Source organism: Pipistrellus kuhlii, unplaced genomic scaffold, assembly GCF_014108245.1.
Source record: "Pipistrellus kuhlii isolate mPipKuh1 unplaced genomic scaffold, mPipKuh1.p scaffold_m20_p_18, whole genome shotgun sequence".
Taxonomy (NCBI): domain Eukaryota; kingdom Metazoa; phylum Chordata; class Mammalia; order Chiroptera; family Vespertilionidae; genus Pipistrellus; species Pipistrellus kuhlii.
Window position 1 is genome coordinate 19,147,884 of NW_023425493.1, and position 25,251 is coordinate 19,173,134.

The window sequence follows — 25,251 nt, forward strand, 5'->3', positions numbered from 1 at the left end:
CTTATCTTTTGAAAATATTCACTATGTTCTGAAGTTGTTTTTGGCTCTATATATTGTCTCTGTTTCGTTTGGGTTCTTTTTCCTTCCTCCTATTTATTTGTCTTTCATGTTGGAGTCTTTCCTCCAATATCTGGATAATCTTGGCTATCTGTTTTTATTTAAGAGTAATGCACTAAAAAGCTCAATGCAAGCTTTGTTTGCTGGAGTGGAGCTTACAGACTAATGAGGCTCATAGTAAAGTACTTCCTGGCTAGCTCTTTAAAAAAACAATTTACCATCTTTATTGAGATGTAATTCACATACCATAAAACTACCCATTCAAAGTGTATTTCAGTATACTCAGAGTTGTGGGATTATCACCACAATCTACACTTAAAACATTTTCATCACTCCAAAAATAAACCTCACGTCCATTAGCAGTCATTCCTCATTTATCACCCTCTGTCCCACATATCTCCAGCCTCTAGCAATCATTAATCTACTGTTTCTAAATATTTTAAAGATTTGCCTATTCTGGATATTTCATATAATTGGAATCATATAATATATGGTCTTTTGTGACTGGATTCATTCACTTAGCATACAGTTTTCAAAGTTTACCAATGTCATACCATGTATCAGTACCTCATTCCTTTTTATGGCCATATCATATTGTACTGTATGAATATCCTGTGTTTTTTAACTCATTTATCAGTTGGTGGACATTTGGGTCATCATTACTTTTTGGCTTTTATTAATAATGTTGCTATAAATCCTGATGTATAAGTGCTTGGGGTGACATATGTTCTTTTTCTTTTTAAAAAATATATCTTATTGATTTTTTACAGAGAGGAAGGGATAGGGATAGAGAGTTAGGGATAGAGAGTTAGAAACATCGATGAGAGAGAAACATCGATTAGCTGCTTCCTGCACACCCCTCCATGCAACCAAGGTACATGCCCTTGACCGGAATTGAACCTGGGACCTTTCAGTCCACAGGCCGACACTCTATCCACTGAGCCAAACCGGTTTTGGCTGTTCTTTTTCTTATGCACCAACTACAAAGCAGTGATATAAGAAACTCTAGAGAATTTTTAGAGAATAATCTTTTGGTAATTCAATCCAAGAATTCCTATAGGTTACCTAAAGCAAAATGGAATAGAAGAGAACATCTGTTTAAAAATAAGAAAGTGATATTTAGTGCAAATTTAAAAAAATAAAGCATACCTCATGTAAAATCTATCTCCTTGTCTCCCTCATTTACACAGGATGCTGCAAAGCTAGCTATTGAATTGTTTTAGTTGCTGGACAAACTCCTTATTCTTAAAAAACAACAACAACCCAATATTCTGAAAAAAATTGTCATTCCCTTTTCTTAAAATATTTATAAAATTATTTAAATTCTTATAATGATAAAAGCTGCAGAATAATAGGAACTAAGGAAAAGATATGAGGAGAAAAAATCAGTTTTTTTAAGATTACCTTAATACAAAGGTATAATAGAGATAATGAACAATACAATTACACTGCAAATTGAATAGACTTGCAAATTTCACAGAACACCTCTAATGTACTTCAGGGATAAGGAAAGTAGATAAAGCAGTAGTTCTTATCAACTCACTATGGGAGACACATTTCTTCCTCTACAAAAGGAGAGTGATTCTTTCTGGTAAATCTATAATCTGCTATTACAGAGATTATAATCTATATGTTTGAAGTTTGTTTTGCAGTTAATTGAAAACAATGGATTTACTGAAACAAAAGAAACCCAAGTATAAATAAGAGAATCAAATATAAAAGGCAGATGTGAGTTCAAATGTGACTTTGGGCAAGTGTCTCAATATCATAATTTTTGCCTTAGATCCTCATCTGTAAAATGAGGATAGTAATAGTAGTACTTAGGATTGTATCACATGAGAAACTACACTAAAAAAGTTTGGCACATAGTCAGTATTCAATAAATACTGATGATGGTGATGATGTGTCAAGATACAATAAGTGTTATCTAGATTTTATTTAATAATGATGAAATATAAAGTATTAAAAATGTACCCATCCTAGCACACATCCAATGATTTTGGAAGGTTGTTATCATTAGTGAGCTATGCATTTGGAGTTTACTCAAGCTGGTAGTTCTAATTATTGAAATCCAGGCTTCCTTTTCATACATGTCTTCTAGACGCCACTGAAAAGCAATAAGACCTAATCCATATGCTGGACAAGGAAAACATAGCAGTGAAGAGTGTGGACCCCTGGAGCCAAACTGCCAAAGTTCAAATACCATTTTTGTCACTTATCTATAATAATAAAAGTGTAATATGCTAATCAGACTGAACAGCCGGATGACCTTCTAGAAGAAGCCGGGGCTGCAAGAGCAAGTGGTCATGGCTGCGAGGGCCAGGCCCCTTGCACAAATTTTGTCCATCAGGCCTCTAGTAGGATTATAAGAGGTTAACTTCATATCTTATAGGATTAGTATAAAGATTAAACAAGAAAATGTATATAAAGCATTTGGTACAGTGCCCATAAAAATGTTAGCTAACATCACCACCATCATTCTACAAAAAATAAATAAATAAATAAATAAATAAATAAATAAATAAAAGCATATTTCTGACCAGTAGAACTTGATTCTATAAAACAGTACTATGTACCCATACATTCTCCAATATTTCAAGATTCTTAAACTGGCTAGGTATTTGAATCAATATTTTAGACCTTGCTTTAATATGACCAAGACAAAAAAGTAAGTTTTGTATTGGATATTTCCAATTGTTCTTGATGCAAAGTTACAGATGGCCAACATGCCTTATAAAAAACAAACAAACAAAAAAAACACCCCACTGTAAAACCGCTTTTTCTGTTTTAAGCAAGTTAATTTCCTACCTGTCATCTGTATTGCGAAGAGATGGAAGCCGAAAGCTGGTGTTTCTGTCAAGCTTTGATTGGCTTTTGGTCCTCTTGATGGAGCCTTTCAGGCGCTTGCTGAAGAACCCCTAGAACGAAAAGGCAGAGGTGATGGGAGAGAACCAGGAGGGAACCCTGCTGTCTCCAAATTCTTCTGCACTACCGTTGCAAACGCTATTCAGATTTTTAAAATGAAGACCAGAAACAGAGCTCAGCATTTAATTTTTTAATTTGTAAATAACAGTTGCTTGAAACCACCTGATAATGAGATCACTTTGTTTTTCTTTTATCATAATTGGGATAATTAAACTTTTTGATAGCATTTCATTTCTTATTTCTTAATTTCTATACTAGCAATAGTAGAAAAACTAATTCTAACAATATATTTTAAAAACATAACAACATAATACAGAAAGATATAGAAGATGGTGTCAACAATTTCAATAGAAATAGGATCCAGTAATTTTCTCAACTAAATTAAAGAAGAAGAAAAAAAAAAAAAAAAGAGAGAGAGAGAGAGAGAGAGAGAGCAGCATATGCAAAGGCCCTGAGGTGAGAAGTTATTTGGTGCATTGAGGGATTTAAAAAAATATTAAGTAATCAGTACAGAATAACATGTTATGGTGTCAAAAGTGTTAAAACTTGGTCTATATCAAGTTGGATATATTGTAAAATTAAGTTTCAAATGTAGAGAAATTATTTTAAAATGAAAGTATCATTTATGAAACCACTGAAGTATCTAAACTTCAAAAGAACAAAATCCTTTATAGGATTTGGCCCCTGCTTGCCTCCTGCTACTTTACACCGAACTAAAGTTCCTAGAACATCTTCCTTTCTTAGCACCTAGTAAATAATGGTCTTTCAATAAAGAATTTGTTGGCCCTAGCAGATTTGGGTCAGTGGATAGAGCATCAGCCTGAAGACTGAAGGGGTCCCAGGTTCAATTCCAGCCAAGGGCACATGGCTGGGTTGCGGGCTCAATCCCTAGTTGTGGGGGATATGCAGGAGACAGCCAATCAATGATTCTCATCATTTATGTTTCTTTCTCTCTCTCCCTCTCTTTTCCTCTCTGAAATCAATAAAAACTTATTAAAAAAAAAAAAGGATATACACAAAATAAATTAGTTAAGGTAGTCCTAATTCTTCATTCTCTGAGCTACTGTTTGACTCAGAGGAGTTGTCATTCATGTCTTTTCATAGACTATCATCCTGTATTCTTTTGAGGATGTTGATGACAGAGCATATCTTCAAACAGTAATCTCCAGAGATGTTAAACAGTGAAAAAAAAAATGTGCATCTTAGAAGTGATGAAACAATGTGTTATTTTAGAGAGGTACATAGGAAATGATTTTAGGAATTCAGAGAAAAAAGAGATTACATCATCTGGAGAAATAAGCGAAAGTTATATGGGAAAATGGAATATGCTAGATCCGAAAGGCAGACTGAATTTGGGTTTCGGGGTGCCAAGGAACACAGCATGAGAAATGGCATGGAGGCAAGAACACACAGGGCATGCATTTAGTAGATTTAGTCTGGCTGGCATATGATTAGGATAGTGGAAAATAAGATTAGAGAGGAAGTTTATCCAGCTATTAATGTATAATTATTGCTTCCACTGTCCTTTAAACTTTTTAGGGTAAGTATAGAGCTATATATATCTAACTAATTTCTACCACCGTGTCTAAATTTTAGTTAGTGTTCAATAAATATATGATAACTATACACATGAAATTATGGTACTTTGTGGAACACAGATAGAGGAAATTTTAAAATAGCCATGATATTCCACAGAGATAATAGTGTATGCTATGTAAAATTCCTTTTTTTTTTTTTTCATCTTCTTGACATGACTGAAACATGGTTTTCACCTGAGAATACAATTTAGCTTAGAACCCTATTTGATGGAAGTTTTTCATTATCCTTTGTTCAATATTTAGAGGTACCCAGGCTGGGGTGCTGGGGTTTTCCAAACTTACTATGACAGCTTTCAAACCATTGTTCCATAAAATAATAGTTTGGAATCAATTTATTATTTCATAAGATAATTTCATTCCATAAAATTCTGGTTTGAAATAAAGCATATTCTTGAGGTTTATACCATCTTGATTTAGTATCCTTTATTATTCCTTGCTGTTCTCATGAATTAATCTCTCCTTCAATTTCCTTTAATCATTAAGGACATTAGCCCCAGGTTTACAATAGTTCCACCTCTTGACTCCTAACACCATACTAGTAAATAACCAGGTAGTGATCCATCTACTATCGTAGCTTCATAATTCCTTGACTCCAAAATCCTTATCCTCCTCTCTAGCCACCCACTCCTAGAGCCATAACCTAGATCTTATCATCATTCAGAGAATCTCCACCTCAGACATCTTAAGGAGTAATATTCACCTTTGACCGTTCTTCCTAACCGTATATTTCTTCCAATACATCTGCTCTTCAACTTCACAGAAACCTCCAGTCTCTTGACCACACCATTTTTCCCTGTCCCTGTTTTCTATCCAACTTGGACTTCATGGTCAATCATTTGAAGCTATTTATTAACTAACAACCTCCATTCTCGTAATGATCAGCTACCCAAAATAAAAAACTGTACCAATGTTTAAATTCTAATCCCATGCCTAAGCCGTTCAGGAAGACCACATAGGCAAACACAATGATGCCACTAAAAATTTACTATCTCCAAGCTAGGCCAGTCTTCTGTCCTGGACCAACTATAACTATGCACTGAGCAACATTACTTACTCTGGGAGGCCTCACAGTGTATGACATGCCCGTTTTCCCAATGGTCCCCTTCTGAGCAATTCCTTAAGTACAAGTCACTATGTTTTGCAATTCTTCTGCTCTGGCTATAGCTGACTGGACTGGATGGATAACTGGTTTAAAGATACCTATACAAGTGGTCCTAGTAAAGTTCTGTCTGTAGCATATGGTTTCATTTGGTTTCTACTAACCACGCTAGCCTGATCCCTGGCCATTTCTGGCTTCATGCTTTACACTCTGGCAACTCTAAAAGCCTATGCACTTCTCTACAATTCACCATTCATTTCTGCTGTTGCTCATATCTCCTCCCTTGTCCTTGGCTAAGTTATTCTTTCAGACTCAGCTCATGGATGATCTCCTCCAGGGTGTCTTTTTGGACATGTCCTAACCCTGTTCTAGATTAGGTGCCCCTCCTCTGTGCTTCCAAGAATCTATAAATAGCATTAGCCTTACACTTAGCACACTGCATGCCTACTTATATGCCAACAGTCTTCCCTACTAAACCCTGAACTCCTCAGGGCAGGGACTAAACACTCTTTGCATTCCCAGAACAGGTCTGAGATCTAGCATTCAGTTCTACAAATGTTTGCAGAACTGAAACAAAACAGACAGTGGAATGAATAAAAGCCATCATGCTGTTTTTGCTACAAGTGCCATAATAGAAAGAACAGGGGGCTCTGAATCAGAAAGTGTGGCTTCAAATCTTGGCTCCAATTTCTAAGTTTCTGATTCCTTATTTGTAAAATGAGAACTTAAAAAATCCCTTTTCATAGCACCATTCCAAAGAATAAGATAACTGAATACAAAAGTACCTTTAAAGTAACAGAAAATTAGTATTTGTAAGTATTAACTGAATGTGAATCTAGGGTGAGACTACTGAATAGGCTGGGTGAAATCACAATTTTTCCTCCTAGAAACTACCCCACAAAGGAAGGGAAGGAAACTAGAAGTTCCACAGTAGCTGGGAGTTTTGGCTGTTTTATTCAGTGATGTATGCCAATGCCTACAGTAGTACCTGGTACAGTATAAATGTCCTAACAATATTTGTTGATTGAATGAATTTTTTGAAGCTTTCCTGGGTATCAAGAACTGGCCAGGTGCTTTCCAATATGCAATACTATTTAACTGATGACACATTCTAATTCTTCTTCAAATACTCTAGTATAATGTATCTTCCCCATGTATACTTTAATTTCTACACATTTAATTAATTTCTATACATTATATTATGATATAATGTATCTTCCCCATGTATACTTTAATTAATTTCTACACACATCTTATTATAGAGTTATATACCACAAAGAAGCAGAAATGCAGTATGTTAAAAAATATGAATAAACAAAAAATCCACTAGTGTGACAACCAACTTAGAAAAATGTGTCCCTAGAACTCCTATCTGCATAATTAAACTAAATTGAAACCCTGTTGATATTCTTTTTTATATGTAAGTGATTATATGGACATTGAGAGAAAAAAATTCAAATATAAAATTTAAAAATAGATGCCAAGAGGAAGATGCTTCTCTTTCTTTTACCTGAAGTTATGATGTCTATATATTACATTAATGTGAGGAGTTAAGGATGCTCCTAACATCCACACTCTTAAAAACCCAACAGCATAAACGGAAACAAAGGAAAAGACTACAGATGAACTGATCTCATCCTTCTCATTGACACCAACCTAATCTGAAATAATACTAATAAACCTCGAAAGAAATTCTACCTCATCCAATTCTCCTGTGAAATGCTGACTCTTAAAAAGAGTACAATTCTTAAAAAGAGTATACAGCTTATCATTTTAAGCAACAAAGGTGTTATCACAATTCATACAACTTTAATTAGTTGGTACTCACTATTTTTCTGTCAAAATAAGGCTTAAAATTAGCAACTGCCAGAAAAGAAAGAGCCAAATGCTGCCTTTCTCGGTAGCTTGGTAAATGCGAAGATAATGACAAAAGTTGTTCACCACCTGCAAATTGGAGTAACCCCCGAAGACTTGGCTATCAGGGCATCGTTGGTAACGGAAATAAAACTGCTGCCAGGCAACCACGCTCCGAAGCCACAGTGGTGGCCATAAGAGAAGTCGCCGACTTGCTGTGTCCTAGCGTTTCTGTTCCCTTAAGACATGGTGAAGTGGAGGCAGAGAAGCATGTCATCACCTTTCCCACAAAAACAGAGTGATGTGCAGCAGAACCCTGCTTCAATTCTGTCTGAGGCTTTCATATCAGTGTCCACATAAGGGATTGTGCAATTTTAGGTGACTAAGTAATTTGAATAGTTACTTACAATGGTATATGACTCACTAAGGTATCGCCACCTTGTCAACTAGCAAGGACCCAGGTGAGAATTGTTTTCATTCTTGCTTTTGATGTTTTAGTTTAATTAGTAAATTAATCTCTGTGTATTCTACATAGTTTAGCAGTTCATATTAAGGATATAATTACCCCAGAAGAAGGCCTATGTCATATATAAATAATTTCCTTCCTTGATCTCTTAATATAACTTAGAACTTGTAGATGTTCAATAAATAACCAAAACTTAATTGTAGAAAATTAACAAGGAAAAGGAAAAGGAAGCATAACTGAAAATTACCCTTGGGAAACTCCATTTTCCAATCATCATATTTTATTTACTTAGTTTATCTTCAAGTTATTGGAAATTTAGACAGGAAGGGAAACTCTAGGTCAGAATAATAATAAAATAACAAACAGATGCAAGGTGCATTACAGTTCACAAGTAGTTTCAATGTGGGTAATTTCTCCCCTAGTGGAGGTGTTCAGGTTTTGGATAGGAGTTGTTTTGTTTGTTTTGCAACTTTAAGCATCAAAAGAAAAGGTTCTATCATAAATAAAAATTATTTCCCTAGATCAGAGCTGATGCTTCAGAATCTCTGTGTGTGTGTGTTTATGACAAACATCCAATGCTTCTCTTTTATTAAGCAAAATGATACTTTTATTATGAAACTTTTAAAAATATAAAAACACAGAAATTAATATATTAAACATCCTTTAATCAGATCTTGATTCTATTAGGTTAAATTAGAATATACAAGTAAAATATGTGTATATTATAATAGATAACAGATATTATTATAATAAACATTGTCTTCCATTTGACCCAGTGATCCCACTTCCAGGAATATATCCCAAGAAACTAGAAACACCAATCAGAAAGGATATATGCACCCCTATGTTCATAGCAGCATAATTTACCATAGGTAAGATCTGGAAACAGTCTAAGTGCCCATCAGCAGATGTGTGGATTAAAAAACTGTGGTACATCTACACAATGGAATACTGTTGGAAGAGGTTATAGGGTCAAGCCTCGGACTGACCTGCTGGCAAAGCCTCAAACAAGTCCCAGCTTGGAGGGCACAATCCTCTAAGCATAATTAAGCTTGATCTTGTAACTGCTCCCTAGATCTTTCCTGGATAGCTAGTGGGCTGTGGGAGGGGCAGCAAGTGCTGCCAAAACAAGTGAAACTTATAACAACATTGTAAATTACCTTATTTGTCCCTGACAATAAATAAAGCATCAGCTTTGCAGTCTGGATCTGTTCTGTGGCCTCATCCAGGCACAGAAGATCCACCTAGACCCAGCTTTTTCTATTTGTCTATAATTTCTCCATTCTTCGTCGCCCCTGCTCAGGCTTGCTGAACCCATGGCTGTGTTGGCGTGGCACAGAATACTACACTGTGGTAAAAAAGAAGGAATTCTTACCATTTGCAACAACATGGATGGAACTGGAGAGCATTATGCTAAGTGAAATAAGCCGGTCAGAGAAAGATAAATATCACATGATCTCATTCATTTGTGGAATATAATGAACATAAACTGATGAACCAAAACAGATCCAGAAACAGAGAAGCATCGATCAGACCATCAAACCTCAGAGGGAAGGTACGGGAGAGTAGGGGTAAAGGGGAGAGATCAACCAAAAGACTTGTATGCATGCATATAAGCCTAACCAATGGACACAGACACCAGGGAGGTGAGGGCATAAGTGGGGGAGTGTGTGGGGGGATAGTAATGGGAGGATAAGGACACATGTAATACGTTAATCATTAAAGAAAAATAAACATATTGTTAGGTCAAGATTTGCTATGGGGGACAAATGGAAGATATTTAGCATACTGTCTCTACCCCTAATAATACTCTTTGTCTTAGAGGTTCATTTTTATTTGATAGGGCACTGTAATGTCAGGTTCCTTTTGATTATTTTCCTATTACATTTTTTCAAACCTTTGACTTTTAACTTTAATGTATTATGTTTTGAATGTATTATTTCTTTTAAAACATTAGGTTTATGTAGATACAACACACAAAGGCAAAATTCACTGTTTTTAGTTGAGTAGCTTGATGAGTTTTGACAAATGTATACTACCACAATTGAGACAGAGAAATTTTCTATCACCCCCCAAATCATAAAATTTTAAATTGCCCCTTGCCCCTTGGCTCCTAGTAAAGCACTAATTTGATTTCTCCCTCCATCTGCCATGGTGTTGTTAATTTGTTATTTATTGCCAGGCTCCTTTGGGCACAGAGCAAGTGCAGACCTTCCTACTTGGGCCCAATAGCCCATGACTCACTACGTAGGTGGCCCACTGGCTGCCAGGTTGCCTCTCCACAGCCACCAAATCCACATGCCATGCCCTGGCCCAGGGCAGGGAAATTGAGCCAGGCCTTTTCTCTTTCCACAGCTGTCACTGCAAGTCATTAAGTATCTGGATTGGGGATGGGCAAGAGGCTTGTCCCAACGGAATTGTGGTCTTTGGTCACCTGCCAGATATCAGTGATGCTGACAGGCGGGGACAAGGAGGGCCTGCCATACCCTTCCCCTGAGTTGAGAACAGAGTGTGCTTCCCAAGTTTGTGCCAGGATCAGAAAGTGACAGTCGTGGCTAGGTGAGGCAGAGAGGGAAGGCTGGTTGAGGCTCTAGGGGTGGGGATGTGGGCAGTGTTGATTCCATCCCAGGGAGGCAGCAGGAGGTGGGATGGTGCCTTGCACATGCTCATTGTCCCATTGGACTTCAGTTACAAAACGCAAACCCAAAGATGAATCAAGAATTTTGAGACGGCAATCACAGAGCATTAAACCTATGTACAGGACTCTCTGAGAGCAGGTCCTGTGTGCTGTACTGGTCTCATGCTCAGGAAGCTGGCCTGGAACTGGCTCAATGGAATAATAAGACTGATAATCGAAGTCTGTGAGTGGTAGTGGATCCGGAATGGATGAATTTGAAGACAAATGATGATTGAATTTGGGAGGAAAAAGAAAAGAATACTATAGCTCTTCAGGTTTTTGCCTCTGAGGACTGCAGAAATTTATAGTACTACAAAGTTAGAAATACAGAGGAAAGGAGTTTTTGGGAAAAACATAAATGAATATACAATAGTTTGGGTTGAACTGATTTTAAATTACTGTGGGACATAAGAAATAAGTGTCAATGGAATGCAGAGGACTGTTTACAAGAAGATTCTCCCAAATAGCATTGCTTTCTATTTCCTGATGTGGTGATCATTAATTTCACTCCTATACAATAATAAAAAGATCCTTCTAATGGGAAAATCTCAGTATTATCCCACTAAACTAGCCCACCTATAAAACATCTTCTAAGAATGCAGAGGCAGAGATGGACTATATACAAAATGAAAAAGGTCAAGCAGTTTAATAGACATGAACTTATGAAAGAGATTATAAAGTATCTATATATATAAAACCCTAATATGCAAATAGACCAAATGGTGTGACATGTCAGACTGACCACCAGAGGGCACACGTGGAACATGGCGGGCATTGGCAGCAGGCAACAGAGCATGGAACATGGCGGGCATTGGCCGTGGCAAGATGGTGGAGCAGGTGAGCAGGGGCGCCAGACCAAGGCGGCAGCCAGTTGTCATTGGGGCAAGCCTCTGGTGGTTACTGAAAATTCGTTGCTTCCATGCACCATGGTCCAGCCCAGTGCTCACACCTGCTGCCAGTCCCAATCACCCCTGAGGGCTTCTCTACCTTCCCCTGCTCCTGAGGGGTAATTGGGGCATCAGCTGCTGCTTGCACCCATTGATGGTACCGGCCCCACTCGCACCTGCTGCTGGTGCTGGCCCCAATCGCTCCGCACTGTCAGCATGTGGGAGCAGTGGCGGCAGGGGGCGCGGGGCTGCTGGAATATAAGGGGCCAGGGTGGGAGGGGTCGGGCAGGGGTATGGAGGATGGGCCGAGACCCGTCCCTGTGGCCACCACAGCCTGGCAATCCACACAGTTCCTTTCAAGGTACACAAATTTGTGCACTTAGCTCCTAGTACTATATAAGATATGAATAACTCTTCAGGTGGGAAAATTGGCAAAAATTAAAAATATTCCATATTTATATGCCTGCCATAATTTACTTTTTTCTTTTAAAACCAAATGTCATGTTTCTTACGTTTATATGCTTGAGTAAAAATGTATGTAACTAATTGTCTTATAAAAGGCAAAACTATGGTAGCTTGCATAAAAAGGCAAATATGCAATATGTCAGTAATAAGCATCTAAAAAAAACTTGTAGGAAATAAGCAGCCACTATATAATAAAATTTATTTTGTTTTCTTGTTTCCTACCTGAATACATTTTATTTAACCCAAAATACCCCAAATATTATCATTTCAATTTGTAGTCAATATTAAAAAATATTCAGACATCTTCTATTTTCACTCCTGAACTTAAAGAAAACCCCCCCAAAACTTTATTGAGATATACTATACATGTCATGAAATTCCCCCTTTTAAAGTATACAATTTAGGGGTTGTTGCATATTCAAAAAGTTGTATAACCATCACAACAGTCTAATTTCAGACATTTCATCACCTCCAAAAGACATCCTGTACCTAATTAGCAGTTACATGCCCTCTCAATCTCTGCCAACCATTAATCTATTTTCTTTCTCTATAGATTTGCCTATTCTGGACATTTCATATAAACTGAATCATACAACGTTTAGCATGCATAATGTTTTCAAGATTTATCCATGTTGTAGCATGTATTAGCACTTCACTCTTTTTATGGTGGAATAATACTCCATTCCATGGATAGATCACATTTAGTATATTCTCTAGCTGATTAGGCATCCTACTGTGTACAAAGTGGTATCACACTATAGCTTTGATTAGCATTTCCTTAATGACTCATGATGTTGAGTGCCTTTTCATATCTCTACTGCCATTTGTATATCTTCTTTGGAGAAATGTCTATTCAAATGCTTTTAGCACCTTTTCTTTTAATAGCTAATTAACAGCCTGACAAAAAATTAAAATAATATCTTAATCAAATACTAAGCTGCTTGGAATAAAGTTCATTTACAATAAAATTAGTAGGTGTTTAATATAAAATAAATAAAGTATTTAAAAATCAAGTGGAATGGTACTGGTACTATTGAATAGAATGAAAGGGACTGATGCTAGAAAGGGAACTCGGGAGTATTACTGTTTACCAGCAATGGCTATACCTTGCCGAGTATAGGTATAGCTGAGAGGTACAAAAATACATTTCTGTACAGCTAATCCTAGCAAAATCAAGAAATTGGCAAGGTTTCCTTTCCATATTTCTATCTTCCTAATATCTAATATCAGTTACACTCAGAGGCTAATTATAAGCTCCCTTAAATAGGCATTATGCCTTGATTACGTTTACCTCTAATTGTAAAATGAATATTAAGCCTCCTTTAATGGAGAAGAAAAATATCTGTGCTTCGAGGAGAGGGGAGTATAGTACACTACCCATAAGAATGAGCTGTTAGTGAGCTTGTCCCATCCTCCCTTTCAAAGAGCCTCCTCTCCTGGGCAGGATAAGCGGGAATCTCCACTGTTAGCACTGCTGCAAACCCATTTCTAGGAATGTCCGTGGACTAGAGGCCCGATGCACGAAATTCATACAAGAGTAAGCCTTCCTTTTCCCGTCCGGAAGGACATCTGGTCTAATTAGCATATTATGCTTTTATTAATATAGATTGAGGAGGGTTTCAAATTTAGAATCTTGGCATTATTCCCTGCTACACCTGCTCCCTTTTCCTCCAGGTATTTATCATGTCCTTTCTATTTCACTGTCTTAAGGGGTCATATCAATTCTTTTTTCATTTTTTCTCTGCTTCAAATTTTATATTTTCCAGGACATTTATCATGAAAAGATTTTAAAATTATACCCATTCTGATTACAAAATGATTTAAAGGTATAGTTAATATTTAATATCTTTAGACTATAATTTTTCTTTTCTGACATCCCCGTGTTTATTCATTACTTTTATCTCTGGTAGTAAAATTTTGATAGAAATATAATATGAATATGAAATAATATTTTATATATTCATACATATATGAATGCAAATATACCCTTTATTAAAGGAGATATCACTACAGAGTGATCCTATTATGCATTTTAATTCCATGTAGATGATCAGCAAAGATAAGGAAGAAAGATGGATATAGAATATTTAAGCAGTAGGAGAAAGAACTTTAAGGATCCTAGAATACAATAGCAATGAGAATACAAAAATTGAAATAGTATAATAGCTTGGGTACTATGAATTCAGATTGATTTATTTCAGCCCTGAGACTGAGATTCTTAGGCTGGTCAGAGGTCACCATACCACAATAAAGCAATGTTTTATAAATGTAGACTAGTCACCTGAATTGACTGTGGCAAACACTTAGAAGGGTAACTAATATGCAATGCAGCAATCTATTTGTGAGCAATATTAGACATACTATGAGAAAATATCAGACTTGAAGGTACATACAAAACACTGATGTCTACAGAAAGACAGTGACTAAAATGAGTTCCTAATATTTTAACTATTTAGACAAATAGTTCTAAATTCTGGGTACATGTTAGAATCTTCTGGGAAGTTTTTTAAAAATACAAAAGATTAGGTTCTAGCCCAGAGATTTTCATTTAAGTGGTCTGAGGTGGATTCTAGGCATCAGTATTGTTGTGGAGTTCCTTAAGTGATTTTTTAGGTTTAGTCAGAGTTGAAAACCACTGGTTTGGACAATGAACACTTTCTGGTCTTTATCAAGTGAGCATGAAGCTTTATGTTTCTTTTTTTTTTTTTAACCTGGAAAAACAAAGATCTTGAGGCTTTTATTGGTCTCATTCAGGATTCTACACAAAAAAGAGACCAATATCAATGCACCTAAAATCTCAAAACTTAAGGATGTGACATTTCTGTTTATGTAGGAATTTAACTTAGTCTACATTTATTATTCCAAAGCTTTACTTTCTCCCTAAAACTATGCAAAGATTTCATCTTTGACAGTCTTTTTTTATCTAGTCCATGTATCTGATTGGGAATGCTCAGGTGTCTCTGTGACAAGAACACAAGAAGGGTAACAAAGAAATAGTCAGCTACTGCTTTAGTTCAACCATGCTTTCTGGTTGTCTTGGCGTATATTTTAGTGCCTGAATTCTTTCAGAGCCAAGCTCAAAGCTAATACGAATGAAGCAGCTGCAACTGCATTGTGTTATATTCACATGGAAGGCCAACACACACCATTGTGTTATGGAAATGAGAACACTACATCCAGCACCTGGCCCAGAACACAAGCAGCCTTCTCTTAGCCAAAACTAAATTGATAGCATCTTGTACAAAGAAGTGATTAAAAAAAAAAGTCATAAATATCAATAGTCACTTTATAAAAAGAATATTCAAGAAAGGAGGCTGTTCCAAAAACTAAGGCAAGTGAAACAAACACATACAATTGCAAGACATGATTATTTTCCCATTCTGAATTAAATTATAAGTACCTAAATAACTTTTCAGTAGTTTACTCATTTCTTCCTAACAACCCTTATAATATTTAAATGCAGTTTTAACAATGTATGAAACATAGAATGGATATCTTAAAGGAAAACACAGTATGACAAATATGACCAAAAAAATCTACCAGGATATTAAAGAAAAAATGAAAAATAGGACCTCTAAAAAGAGGCAAAACTATTCTAATGACTAAAATTATTCTTGAAGAATCTAACAGTCAAAACTCAGATCTGTAGAAACACTGTGAATTTATGTATATGTATGACACCAAAAGGGCTCAAAGAAATAGCCACAGAAACAAGTCATTAAAGAAATCTATCTAATTTCACTTCCTACTCAATGTAAGTAGATACAGCATATCCTCTACACATAAAATATCATAGCCCTGAATTCCAAATACAAATTCAATTCTCTCTCTGTTGAGGAAAAATATATTCTGCAACAGGTACACTCATTTATTCCAAATGATTCCTTAGTGGTTATTAAATAGTTTAATAATCTATTTGGAGACATCACCAGTAATACCAAGAGAATATGTGTAGAGAGATACTCTATTCTTGTCCTTCAATAATTCACACATATTTTGTGCACTCACAATTATTGTTGAGAATCTACTATGTGTAAGATTCTGTGTTAGGCATTGGGGTAGCAACAAAGATGAGTAAAGGAGATATTTATTATCTAATGAGGTACAAAGACTGACAAATACTATTTTCGATCTATAGTTGGGAATCTACGTATGAAGAGGTCTGACAAATTATACGCAAACTTTCGACTGCTGGGATGGTGGGTTCCTCTAACCCTTCTCATTGTTCAAGGGTCAACTATAATTACAATTGGAATTAAGGCGAAGAAATATTGGGTGAGAATGGAGGAAGAACAGAACAGCTATCCTGCAAATCGCTGCCTTTTCTTATGGCTAAAATTAAAATACAAATACATTTAAACATTCCTAAAAAACAAGTTATTGCCTTATATATGTTCACATGTCCATATAAGTTCCCTTTTTCATTTTGTATGTCCTTATTTTTAAGCTTACTGACTTTGCTGCCTACTACATGCACAAAAGATGGCTTAGACTAAGTAAGGAATATACATGAACACATTTATATAAAAATATAAATTTGAGGGAGTGGGGAGGACATACAAAGGTTTTAGGCTTACCTGATGTGGCCTCACTGCTATTCCTTGGCTCCTTTCTGCCTCATCTAGCAGCAATGAGCAGGATATAAGCAACTCTTACCCACTGGCTTCTCTTTGATCTCCCTGATGCTAAACCCTACTCTAGAACTATCAGCAGTGTCCGCTGGTAGCCAGAGGTGGGTGCTGGGCTGGCCCTCCACACAATGATAGCCCCTCACCCATCATTCATTGAGTGTTATCAAGAGGAAAAAGAGTCGCTTGGGGAAGAGTCAAGTAATTTACCAATACTTCACAGTATTTATAAACTTGATTTAGCTTTTGAGCCAGGACAAATATTTCAATAAACAAATACCTAATGTTTCAGCAGCCAGCAAAATTTAAACTTGACAAACAAATCCACTCACAGCCTTGTCCCAACTTACCTTCCCAGCCTTCTCTCTTGCCATTTTTGCCTATATACTTTCGATTCCCGCCTCACTGAACACTTTCCATATTCCCTGAAAGCATCAGTTACTGTATAAAGTGTATCTTTCCAAAATGTTGTTCCCTCAGTCTGGTTTACTCTCTCCCCTTGTCAATTATTTTCATTCAGCCTTGGAAACTCAGTTCAAATCCTGGTTCCTTGGCAAAGCCTTAGTTTACACAATACAATGTTAAACACTCATGCCACCATGCTTATCTACCTCCTTATGAATCTGGTCCTTTTTCTGTCTCTTGCTACTAGACTATATGTACTCTGGGAGTGAAAATTTCTGTATCCATTTCTGTTTCCCTAGAACCAAGCAGAGTGCCAAGAAAGTATCAATAATTGGTGAATCACCAATACTTTGCTCAAAGTAAGTGTTTGATAAGTGTGTCAGTGTCAATAATTTTAGTCAAAGCTTGCTAAAATCTATTTCATCTGCTCTACTTTCAGTAAGCCTGAGTATGTTGCTATGAGAAAAAAAGACCTTTTGGGGAATCCACTACTAGTTCCTTTTTGGGTTCATCTAATGAGCAGTGAACCTGCTGTTCATCATAGTAAAGACACTTGAACCTCAGAACCACAAGTACTTGTGCTTAAATCTCACTTCTGCCCCTTCATAAATTTAACATGGAAATGACCTCCTTTGTGATATCGTGTAAATAACTTACAGTTAAGTATCTCAAGGTTTGGTTCCTTTTTGTACTATTTTTCTGTATTCAGAGTCCACCATAGCATACATTACGGAAGTATTTTGTATTAATCTAAAAACTACAGATACTTCTTACTGATGATACATTTAAGTGATATAAGTAAGTCACATTGGCTATTGATGTTAATTTAAGTGATATAAGTAAGTCACATTAGCTATATGTAAATTTAAAAAATATAATGTACGTCCACAGTCAGCCACGTACTACAGTGCCTCAGTTAGCCAGCATATTATGATTCTCTTTAAAGAATATAAATTATTTATCCAGCATTACCAAGGAACAAGGTACTTTACAAACCAGATTTTTCTGATAAGTTTTATAAGTATCACATATCTTCAAAATTTTAAATATTCTCACTGGATATATATCATGCAATATTATACAGTCCCACTTTTTAAAAGTCCAGCACAACAAATATAACCTCACTTTTTCTTGATGATTCAAGATCATTATTATCAACGTCAATTACTGCACTATGCACCATCCATCTGTAATGCAATGTTACCCATAGGGCTATTATGAATGTAAGGCTATTTGCCTTTATCCTAAGTGGATTCAGATTGTTTTTTATGACTCTGCAAACAGTGTGTTCTGATAGTTATTTTTCAAACAGTCTTGGGAATGTTTAAACTCTCCTCAAGAGTTCAGTGCATAGGTCTGGTGACTGCAATTTGTTAGGTAAAGGTCTCTTCTTTCCCTCAATATTTCTATATCTATGAGGTAGCTGAGACTGTCGGGAGACTAACAACTGAGTAAGTTGTCCAGAAGTAGTGCTAGCCTTCATATGTATGCATTATTGCTTTATTACTTTTACTCAAGAATAGTTAGTCGTATTATTAAGGTAAACCTTAGATTAGATATCAACTTATTAAATACGAATAAAATTATTGTTTTTAATTAATTCCAAATTTAAAAGCCCAGTCATGAACTTCAAACTCAACTTAGAAGTACCATCCTGTAGAGGGATATCCTTCAATTACTGACTTAAAAAAAATTCTAAGAATTCACCATTTTATTCCAGCATGATGGATTAAAACTTCAAATTCTAATTCAATTCCTTTGTACCACACCCTGAATATGGATAGTTTCAGTATATTTGATCTCTGTTTCATCAGGAAAATAAGGAGAGGGGGAAATGCTGCCTTCATTCATAAAAAGTTTTAAAAATAGATAGCTTTGTCTATGAAACAAAGAAATTTAATAAAATGCATCAAGTCTGATATTTTGATATTCTTATCAAAACTGGCTTAGAATATTAATCCAACATTTGAACTTTAAAAATGAAAAGTTTGTAAAAATTTGAAAGGGCACAATAACTATTCACTAAGATACAATAAAGGGAAATCTTTCTCCTCAGAGTTAATCCAAAATTAAACATCATTTAAGTTATTAACTTACTAATGAATAACTACTTATATATCTCAAAATATCAGTTCTATAATACTTAAAAGGTCCCAACTTTAAAAAAAATTAGCATTGGAATAAGTAAATAACATATTAACTTGGCTGAATTTAAAAAAACACACACATTTTTTCCATAGAAAAATCTATTTATATTTTATATTGATTTCCATTGTATCTACAACAATGACCAAGATCATGAAAGTAATTCTTTCCAATGAATTTTAATAATATGATTAGAATGTATATGATTTAATTATATGATTCTTGCTCAATAAACAAAGAAAATGGATGAATTAAAATGTGAATTAGTCAGTGTTTTATCAAAATGGTCCAAATTACACCTGCAACTGGTGGTCAGCTGACCTGATCACTTACAGCCTTTCCATCCCAGCATTCCTCTGAAGTTAATACTGAGTCTCAGTACTACCTGTCAGTTTAAGGATTATTTTTAAATGGGATATTTCTTTCAGGGTATTTCTAGAGCATTTCAATGGTCATTTAAAACAGACTTAGTAAAAGCACAGACCGGATTTCAGAATTAGAACTCACAATTGTTTAAATTCTCTTATAATTTTCTCTGCAACTTTATGAGTCTTATTCTCTACCTATGTTTCAGTTCTGGAAAATAAAAATAAAAAAAAATCTCACCAGCATCTTTATAGAATTGTGATAGGTTTTGGCTAGTGACTTGATAAAAGGGCATTCTGCAAAGATTTGTACTCTATTTTTCAGAGGAATTTGAATTTAATGTACTTAGGTACATAATTTGGAAGTATCCCACAAGTAAAAATTAAAATTCCCTAAAAACAGTTAATCTATAGAAGTTAACAACTCTGTCTTTAACCCTAAGTATTGTGAAGAAATTCTTGAGAAGTAAAATGTTCTACTCCTTAGCAAGTGTAACTCTAAGAAGAAACCACAAAAGGAAATATCCTTTTAGAGAAGAGAAATACTTACTGGTACTTTGAAAGGTGAGGTATAAGCAGTGTCCATGGAGTTGGGTTTCTCGGAGGTACTGGTCCCTGAGATACTCCGTCTGCGAGGGGATCTTTCTGCTGGCACCTCTGAAAAAGAAACACCAGTAAGAACCCAAAATTTAAAATGCGTAACTTTATTGGAAAATTATTCCCACTCCCAACCCCCTAAAAAAATCAGTTTGCTTTAAAGGTGCATAATAAATATTCTAGAACCACATATTTCTCTTTTTATCTTTGTGGTGTTTGAACTATGTAGACACTAGGAGATGGTCACAGTTAAGAATATGCTTTAGTGTGATTGCTTATGTTTCATCTGTGCACATTAAAAATAATTTCTTTTGAGCTATGTTTAATATCTATAAGTTCACTTAATGTTTGTTTTTTACAGTGTATGAATCTACTTCTCTATTTGTCAGCAGCAGAGGAGTTAATAGAATTTTTTTATATTCTTGTGAGCAAAATAGTCTAGTGTTGCTCAGGATTTGAAGGTGTTTGCACAAAGGTCAAAGTTCAGTTCAGTGCAAATAAGATGATTCACCAGACTGCAACCAAAGGGCCATGTGAAGACTGAAAGCTGCTGCCAGGAGAAAATAACATATATGCCTATGCAGATATAAAAATAGATCAGCTTCTCCTTGTTCTCGCAAAATGACCTTACTAAGACATTACTCTGGAATCCTAAATCTGTTCAAACTACCTAACAAGCTTCAGATTTTGCACACAATGTGATAAATATCCAACTTAACTACTATGCACTACATTAAGGTTACATTTAATTTTTATAGAGTGATATACATATGCATATTTATGCACATACACACACACAGATGATAGATAGATACATATTATACCTTTATCACAACTGCTTCCCATCTCCACTTCAACTGACAGATACATAGGAATCCAGCTTCTCAGATAACATTAAATAATCTCAACATGAACAAGGAAAAAAAAAAAAACATCCTAAAAAAAGTATTCTGTGTTATCTTCCAGATCTTAAAAAATGAGAAGTAAATCCTGACTCCGGAGACTGACATTTTGCTTCCCGCTGCTCTCCCTTTAAAAGATAGATGCAGTTTAGACTTCCATTTCTGGCCTCCTGGCCCCTGGGATCCGTGCTACTTCCACTTAAGAGAGAGCGTCTTTCTCTCGCTCCCTCCCCGTGTCTTGCTCTTCCCCCACCCCTCCCTCACTACAGCTTGCAGAGAGAGTAAGCGAGAAAGAACACACAGGACTGCAGCTATTCAATCAATCGCTCTCACTGCACATCCTCATTAGATATTTTCAGGCTATTAGCAGACGCACAACCACTGCGGGCCTCCCCCCCCCCCATTACAGAAAATTTCACTGTATTGTACTAATCTGCAGCAAGAAAAAAACGTTTTCTGAAATTTATATTTAGCTCGTGCCAAAAGGACACCATTTTACGCAGATTCAGTAATGCACACAGTCAATCCCTCCTATGAAAATCCAATTGGAAGTGCTTACCCTATTACTATGTTTGCCTGTTGGATAGCGATAGGCTTCCCACGACTAAATATCATCTCTGTGACATCTTGACTAGTGAAACATAAGCCAAATTGCAGCATTCCTAATGACTGAGAGGTTGGCAGCAAAGTGCCTTACATGCCTGCAGCAGATGAAAGTTCCACGTTATTACTGTGTTTTACAATCATGACCAATAAGTAACTGTAAGTCTCAACTTCTCACTAACCACCAATGGTTAAATAAGCCTTATTATACAAAGTCATTTTCAGAATTAGGCACATACAATTTAGTGCACATTGCTAAAAATAAAAAATAAAAAATAGCAGTATATTTAGCTAAAATTCACAGGCATGGCACAAAGCATTGAATTTAATTAAACAAATCAATTAAACACATTGAACAAGACCATCAGACTCCAGCAACATGACATTAAAGAGTGTTCTTCCAAGTTAGGAAAGTCAGGGGGAGCAGGCAGTTGGGTGGAGGAGGGGCTGGTTAAGGTAGAATATAATCTCATCTTTCCTCTGATGAGTACTTATAATTAGAAAGCCTGAATATTACAATAAAATATATTTTAATCTCTGAATAATTGATGGAGAAACCAAATTAGGAGAAAGCTCCATTAAGCAAGGATAAAATGAAAGTTTCCTTTAATTTGAAATGTTCTAAGAAAATAAAATTGAAACATTTTTTCACTTCCTTCCAAACATCTAATTTTATTTTTCAGGCATATAAATTCATTAAATAAATATATTTCAGTGCCTTTAGCTATTTTGAAATTATTGGCTAAAATGAACAACCACATTTCAAACTCTAACAAATACATTATTTGTTTGGTTTATTTTTGCTTTTAGATTCTCTTTCTGTATCATGAAAAAGACAACTCACAACTCTGATATAGCTTAAAGAATTTATTTGGGTTCAAAAGAAGAAATTAAATTATTCTTGAAATTTGAACAATTGCCCCTAAAGAGGGAAAAGAAAGCATAAAGAATATAAGGTAAACTTAATAAACTATTAAAACAGTAAGAAGTCTATACTTCTTGACTTTCTCAACCCCAACAATCAAAAAAGAAAGAAAAAAAGGCCTTTTCATATCCAGGTTCTTTAGTTCGCAGAATATTCTTCACTATTTCAAAGCTGAGAGAAAAATATATACCCCAGGAACCAATGTCCATTTAGAAACAGGGTGGCAGCATCAGTAAGAACAGTATTAAAAACTCACTGGGTTAGTCACAGGCAGCTTGCATAGTAAACTGGCTCAGCCACCTTTAACTTTTAAGTCTCCAATTAGAAAGGAAAGCTGCTACTATGCTCTTAAAGCTACATTTCTGCTGAGTTGGACCAAAAATCTATAGTGGTTCCAGTAGGCCAAAATTAGACAGCTTTCTCCCTTACCCCCATTTCTGCTATTATGCTATCGCATTATTTTCACCTGCTATAAATATTGATCTTTCATAGTCACAATATTTAATTATAGTAATTTAAAAATATGTTTGCTAAGGCTGAGACATATAATATTGTTTCAGTAAAGGTCTGAAACATTTTGTTCAGTTTCTCATCATCTAAAAATAGTATTTTTCATCTTCAGATTGAAAGACAAAAAAAAATGTTATAAAAAACCTTTAAGTTTTAAATTTAACTCATCATTTCCTTTGCCATTAGGTATGAACTGAGATGAGGTGACAACTTTAATGAGAGATAACCTCCAACCCAGCCCTACATAGAATGATGTATTGAACAGAGAGAACATTTGGATGCTTTTCTTAGCAGCACTATCAACTATCTGTGTGTCCTGTATGAGCCACTTCACCTTTCCTGCTCTGATCCTCATTAATAAACTGGGTTATTCAGACCAACCAGCGATGAGGACAAGATGAATGAGTTCATATGCTTTGATGCAAAATTAGCATTTTGGAAAAAAGGGGCTCTCTAAATACAAAGTGTAGTGTTATAACATCATTTCTTCAACATGCACATTTTCCTCTTTGCCAATGCGCTCTCTGAAAAGTGCGGTGAAGAAATCGACAACTGGACAATTATAAGGGCAAAAGCACTTTTGGTGGAGGATATGCTTGTTCAACAAACAGAACTCAACCTTTGCCTTTAGAATGTAGTAGTGTATTCGTGGCCTTTAGTTTATTTTTTCAGGAAGCAAATATCAAAAGTGATTCAGGGGTGAAAAAAAAAGTAAGACAGTGCTAAGGAGATGAAGAGTATAGTAATTTAGATACAGTGAATAGGTAGTTGCATTGGGAAGGTGAGTGAGAGACAATACTTAAGCAAGTAAGGAAGTCAGCCTTAAAGATTTCTCAGGGAAGAACATTGGAAACTAATGCAAAGCTTCTAGGGTAAACAGCAGTGGGGGGCCCATGGGACTCTTGTCACTGAGCAGGACTATTTGCAGCGGAGTGCTCCTATTTGTTTGTAGCTTACAGGCCTACACATAAAAACGCAAAGAAAAACCACCGGGTGAAATACACTTCACCCAAAGGTACAAATCACAGAGAAACCCTATGAACATATACTTACTGACACTTTCTTAATTATTTTCTTTTCGGGATTTTGAATAATGAATCTGATTGAAATAATTCTGGAATATTATGTTTGGAAAGAGAATAAAAGAAAATGTTTTTTATCATATATGTTTGCTAATACATAAATATTTTAACTGAGGGTTAGTTTAAAACCTTCTGAAAGTATCAAAAGAGGAAGGTTATCTGCTACATGACATCATTATGACTATACATCTAGAAGCATAAGATAAACTACATTTACTTTTTGTTCAATCATATTTAACCAAAATTCATATGTCATCATCATGTCATATATGCATATATGTAACATAAATAATGCAGCTGAAAATGTCAGGGATTCTGGTAACGTCTACCACTTTTAGGTTAAGTTACAATAGTGTTTTTTAAAGGTAGATAGCCCAGCTGGCGTGGCTCAGGGGTTGACCAATGACCCATTCACCAGAGGTTGCTGGTTCAATTGCTGGCTAGGACCTCCTACATACCCCACACTAGAGACCAAGCCTACAACTCAGGTATGTACCCCGACCAGGAATGGAACCACGGCCTCCTGGTTCATAAGTTGACGTTCAACTACTGAGCTACGCAGACTGGGTCGGTGGGGGCAAATTTTTAAAAAGGGAATAATCTCACCAATGTGAAAGTCATTTCAGAAAATTCAACATGAAAGATGAACAAAATGTATAAAGTTATTTATAAATTTTAATATGGTGGACAATGACGCAGGAACCAAAATATCTTTCTCATAGCAAGTTTCTCTAATTATGACAGACCAGAAAAACATTACATATTCATAGATTCAGTCAGTTTGGCACATATAGTATGTCTAAATATTTCACATGAATAGCAACCCAAACCAATTCCTAGTCATTTTGTTGTCCAGGATTATAAAATATAAATGAATGGGAATGAATGCCCTTCCAATTCTAATATTCACAGGCCCCTTTATTATTTTGATATTATATTTAAGAAACAAGTGTTCTAATATTCTTAAAAGAATTTTTCAGTTCACTTTAGAAACCTTTTTAAAAATCAATAACATTTTAACACAGCATGATAGAAAACTGAATACACACCAAACTGTGCTT

At 35.6% G+C, this 25,251-nt stretch overlaps 1 protein-coding gene across 13 annotated transcripts in view; it reads right to left on the bottom strand.

The window, feature by feature from the left end:
- RASAL2 (RAS protein activator like 2) overlaps positions 1-25,251 on the bottom strand; it is a 219,528-nt gene that overhangs the window by 35,852 nt on the left and 158,425 nt on the right. For 11 of the 13 annotated variants that reach the window (XM_036443088.2, XM_036443090.2, XM_036443089.2 and 8 more), the window contains 2 exons: positions 20,122-20,228; positions 2,866-2,975 (listed from right to left, as the gene is read on the bottom strand). In XM_036443088.2, the coding sequence (XP_036298981.1) occupies positions 2,866-2,975; positions 20,122-20,228 (217 nt within the window). Of the gene's footprint in view, positions 1-2,865; positions 2,976-20,121; positions 20,229-20,992; positions 21,030-25,251 lie in introns of those variants that run through there. The other 2 variants (XM_036443092.2, XM_036443095.2) reach the window with 2 other exon arrangements.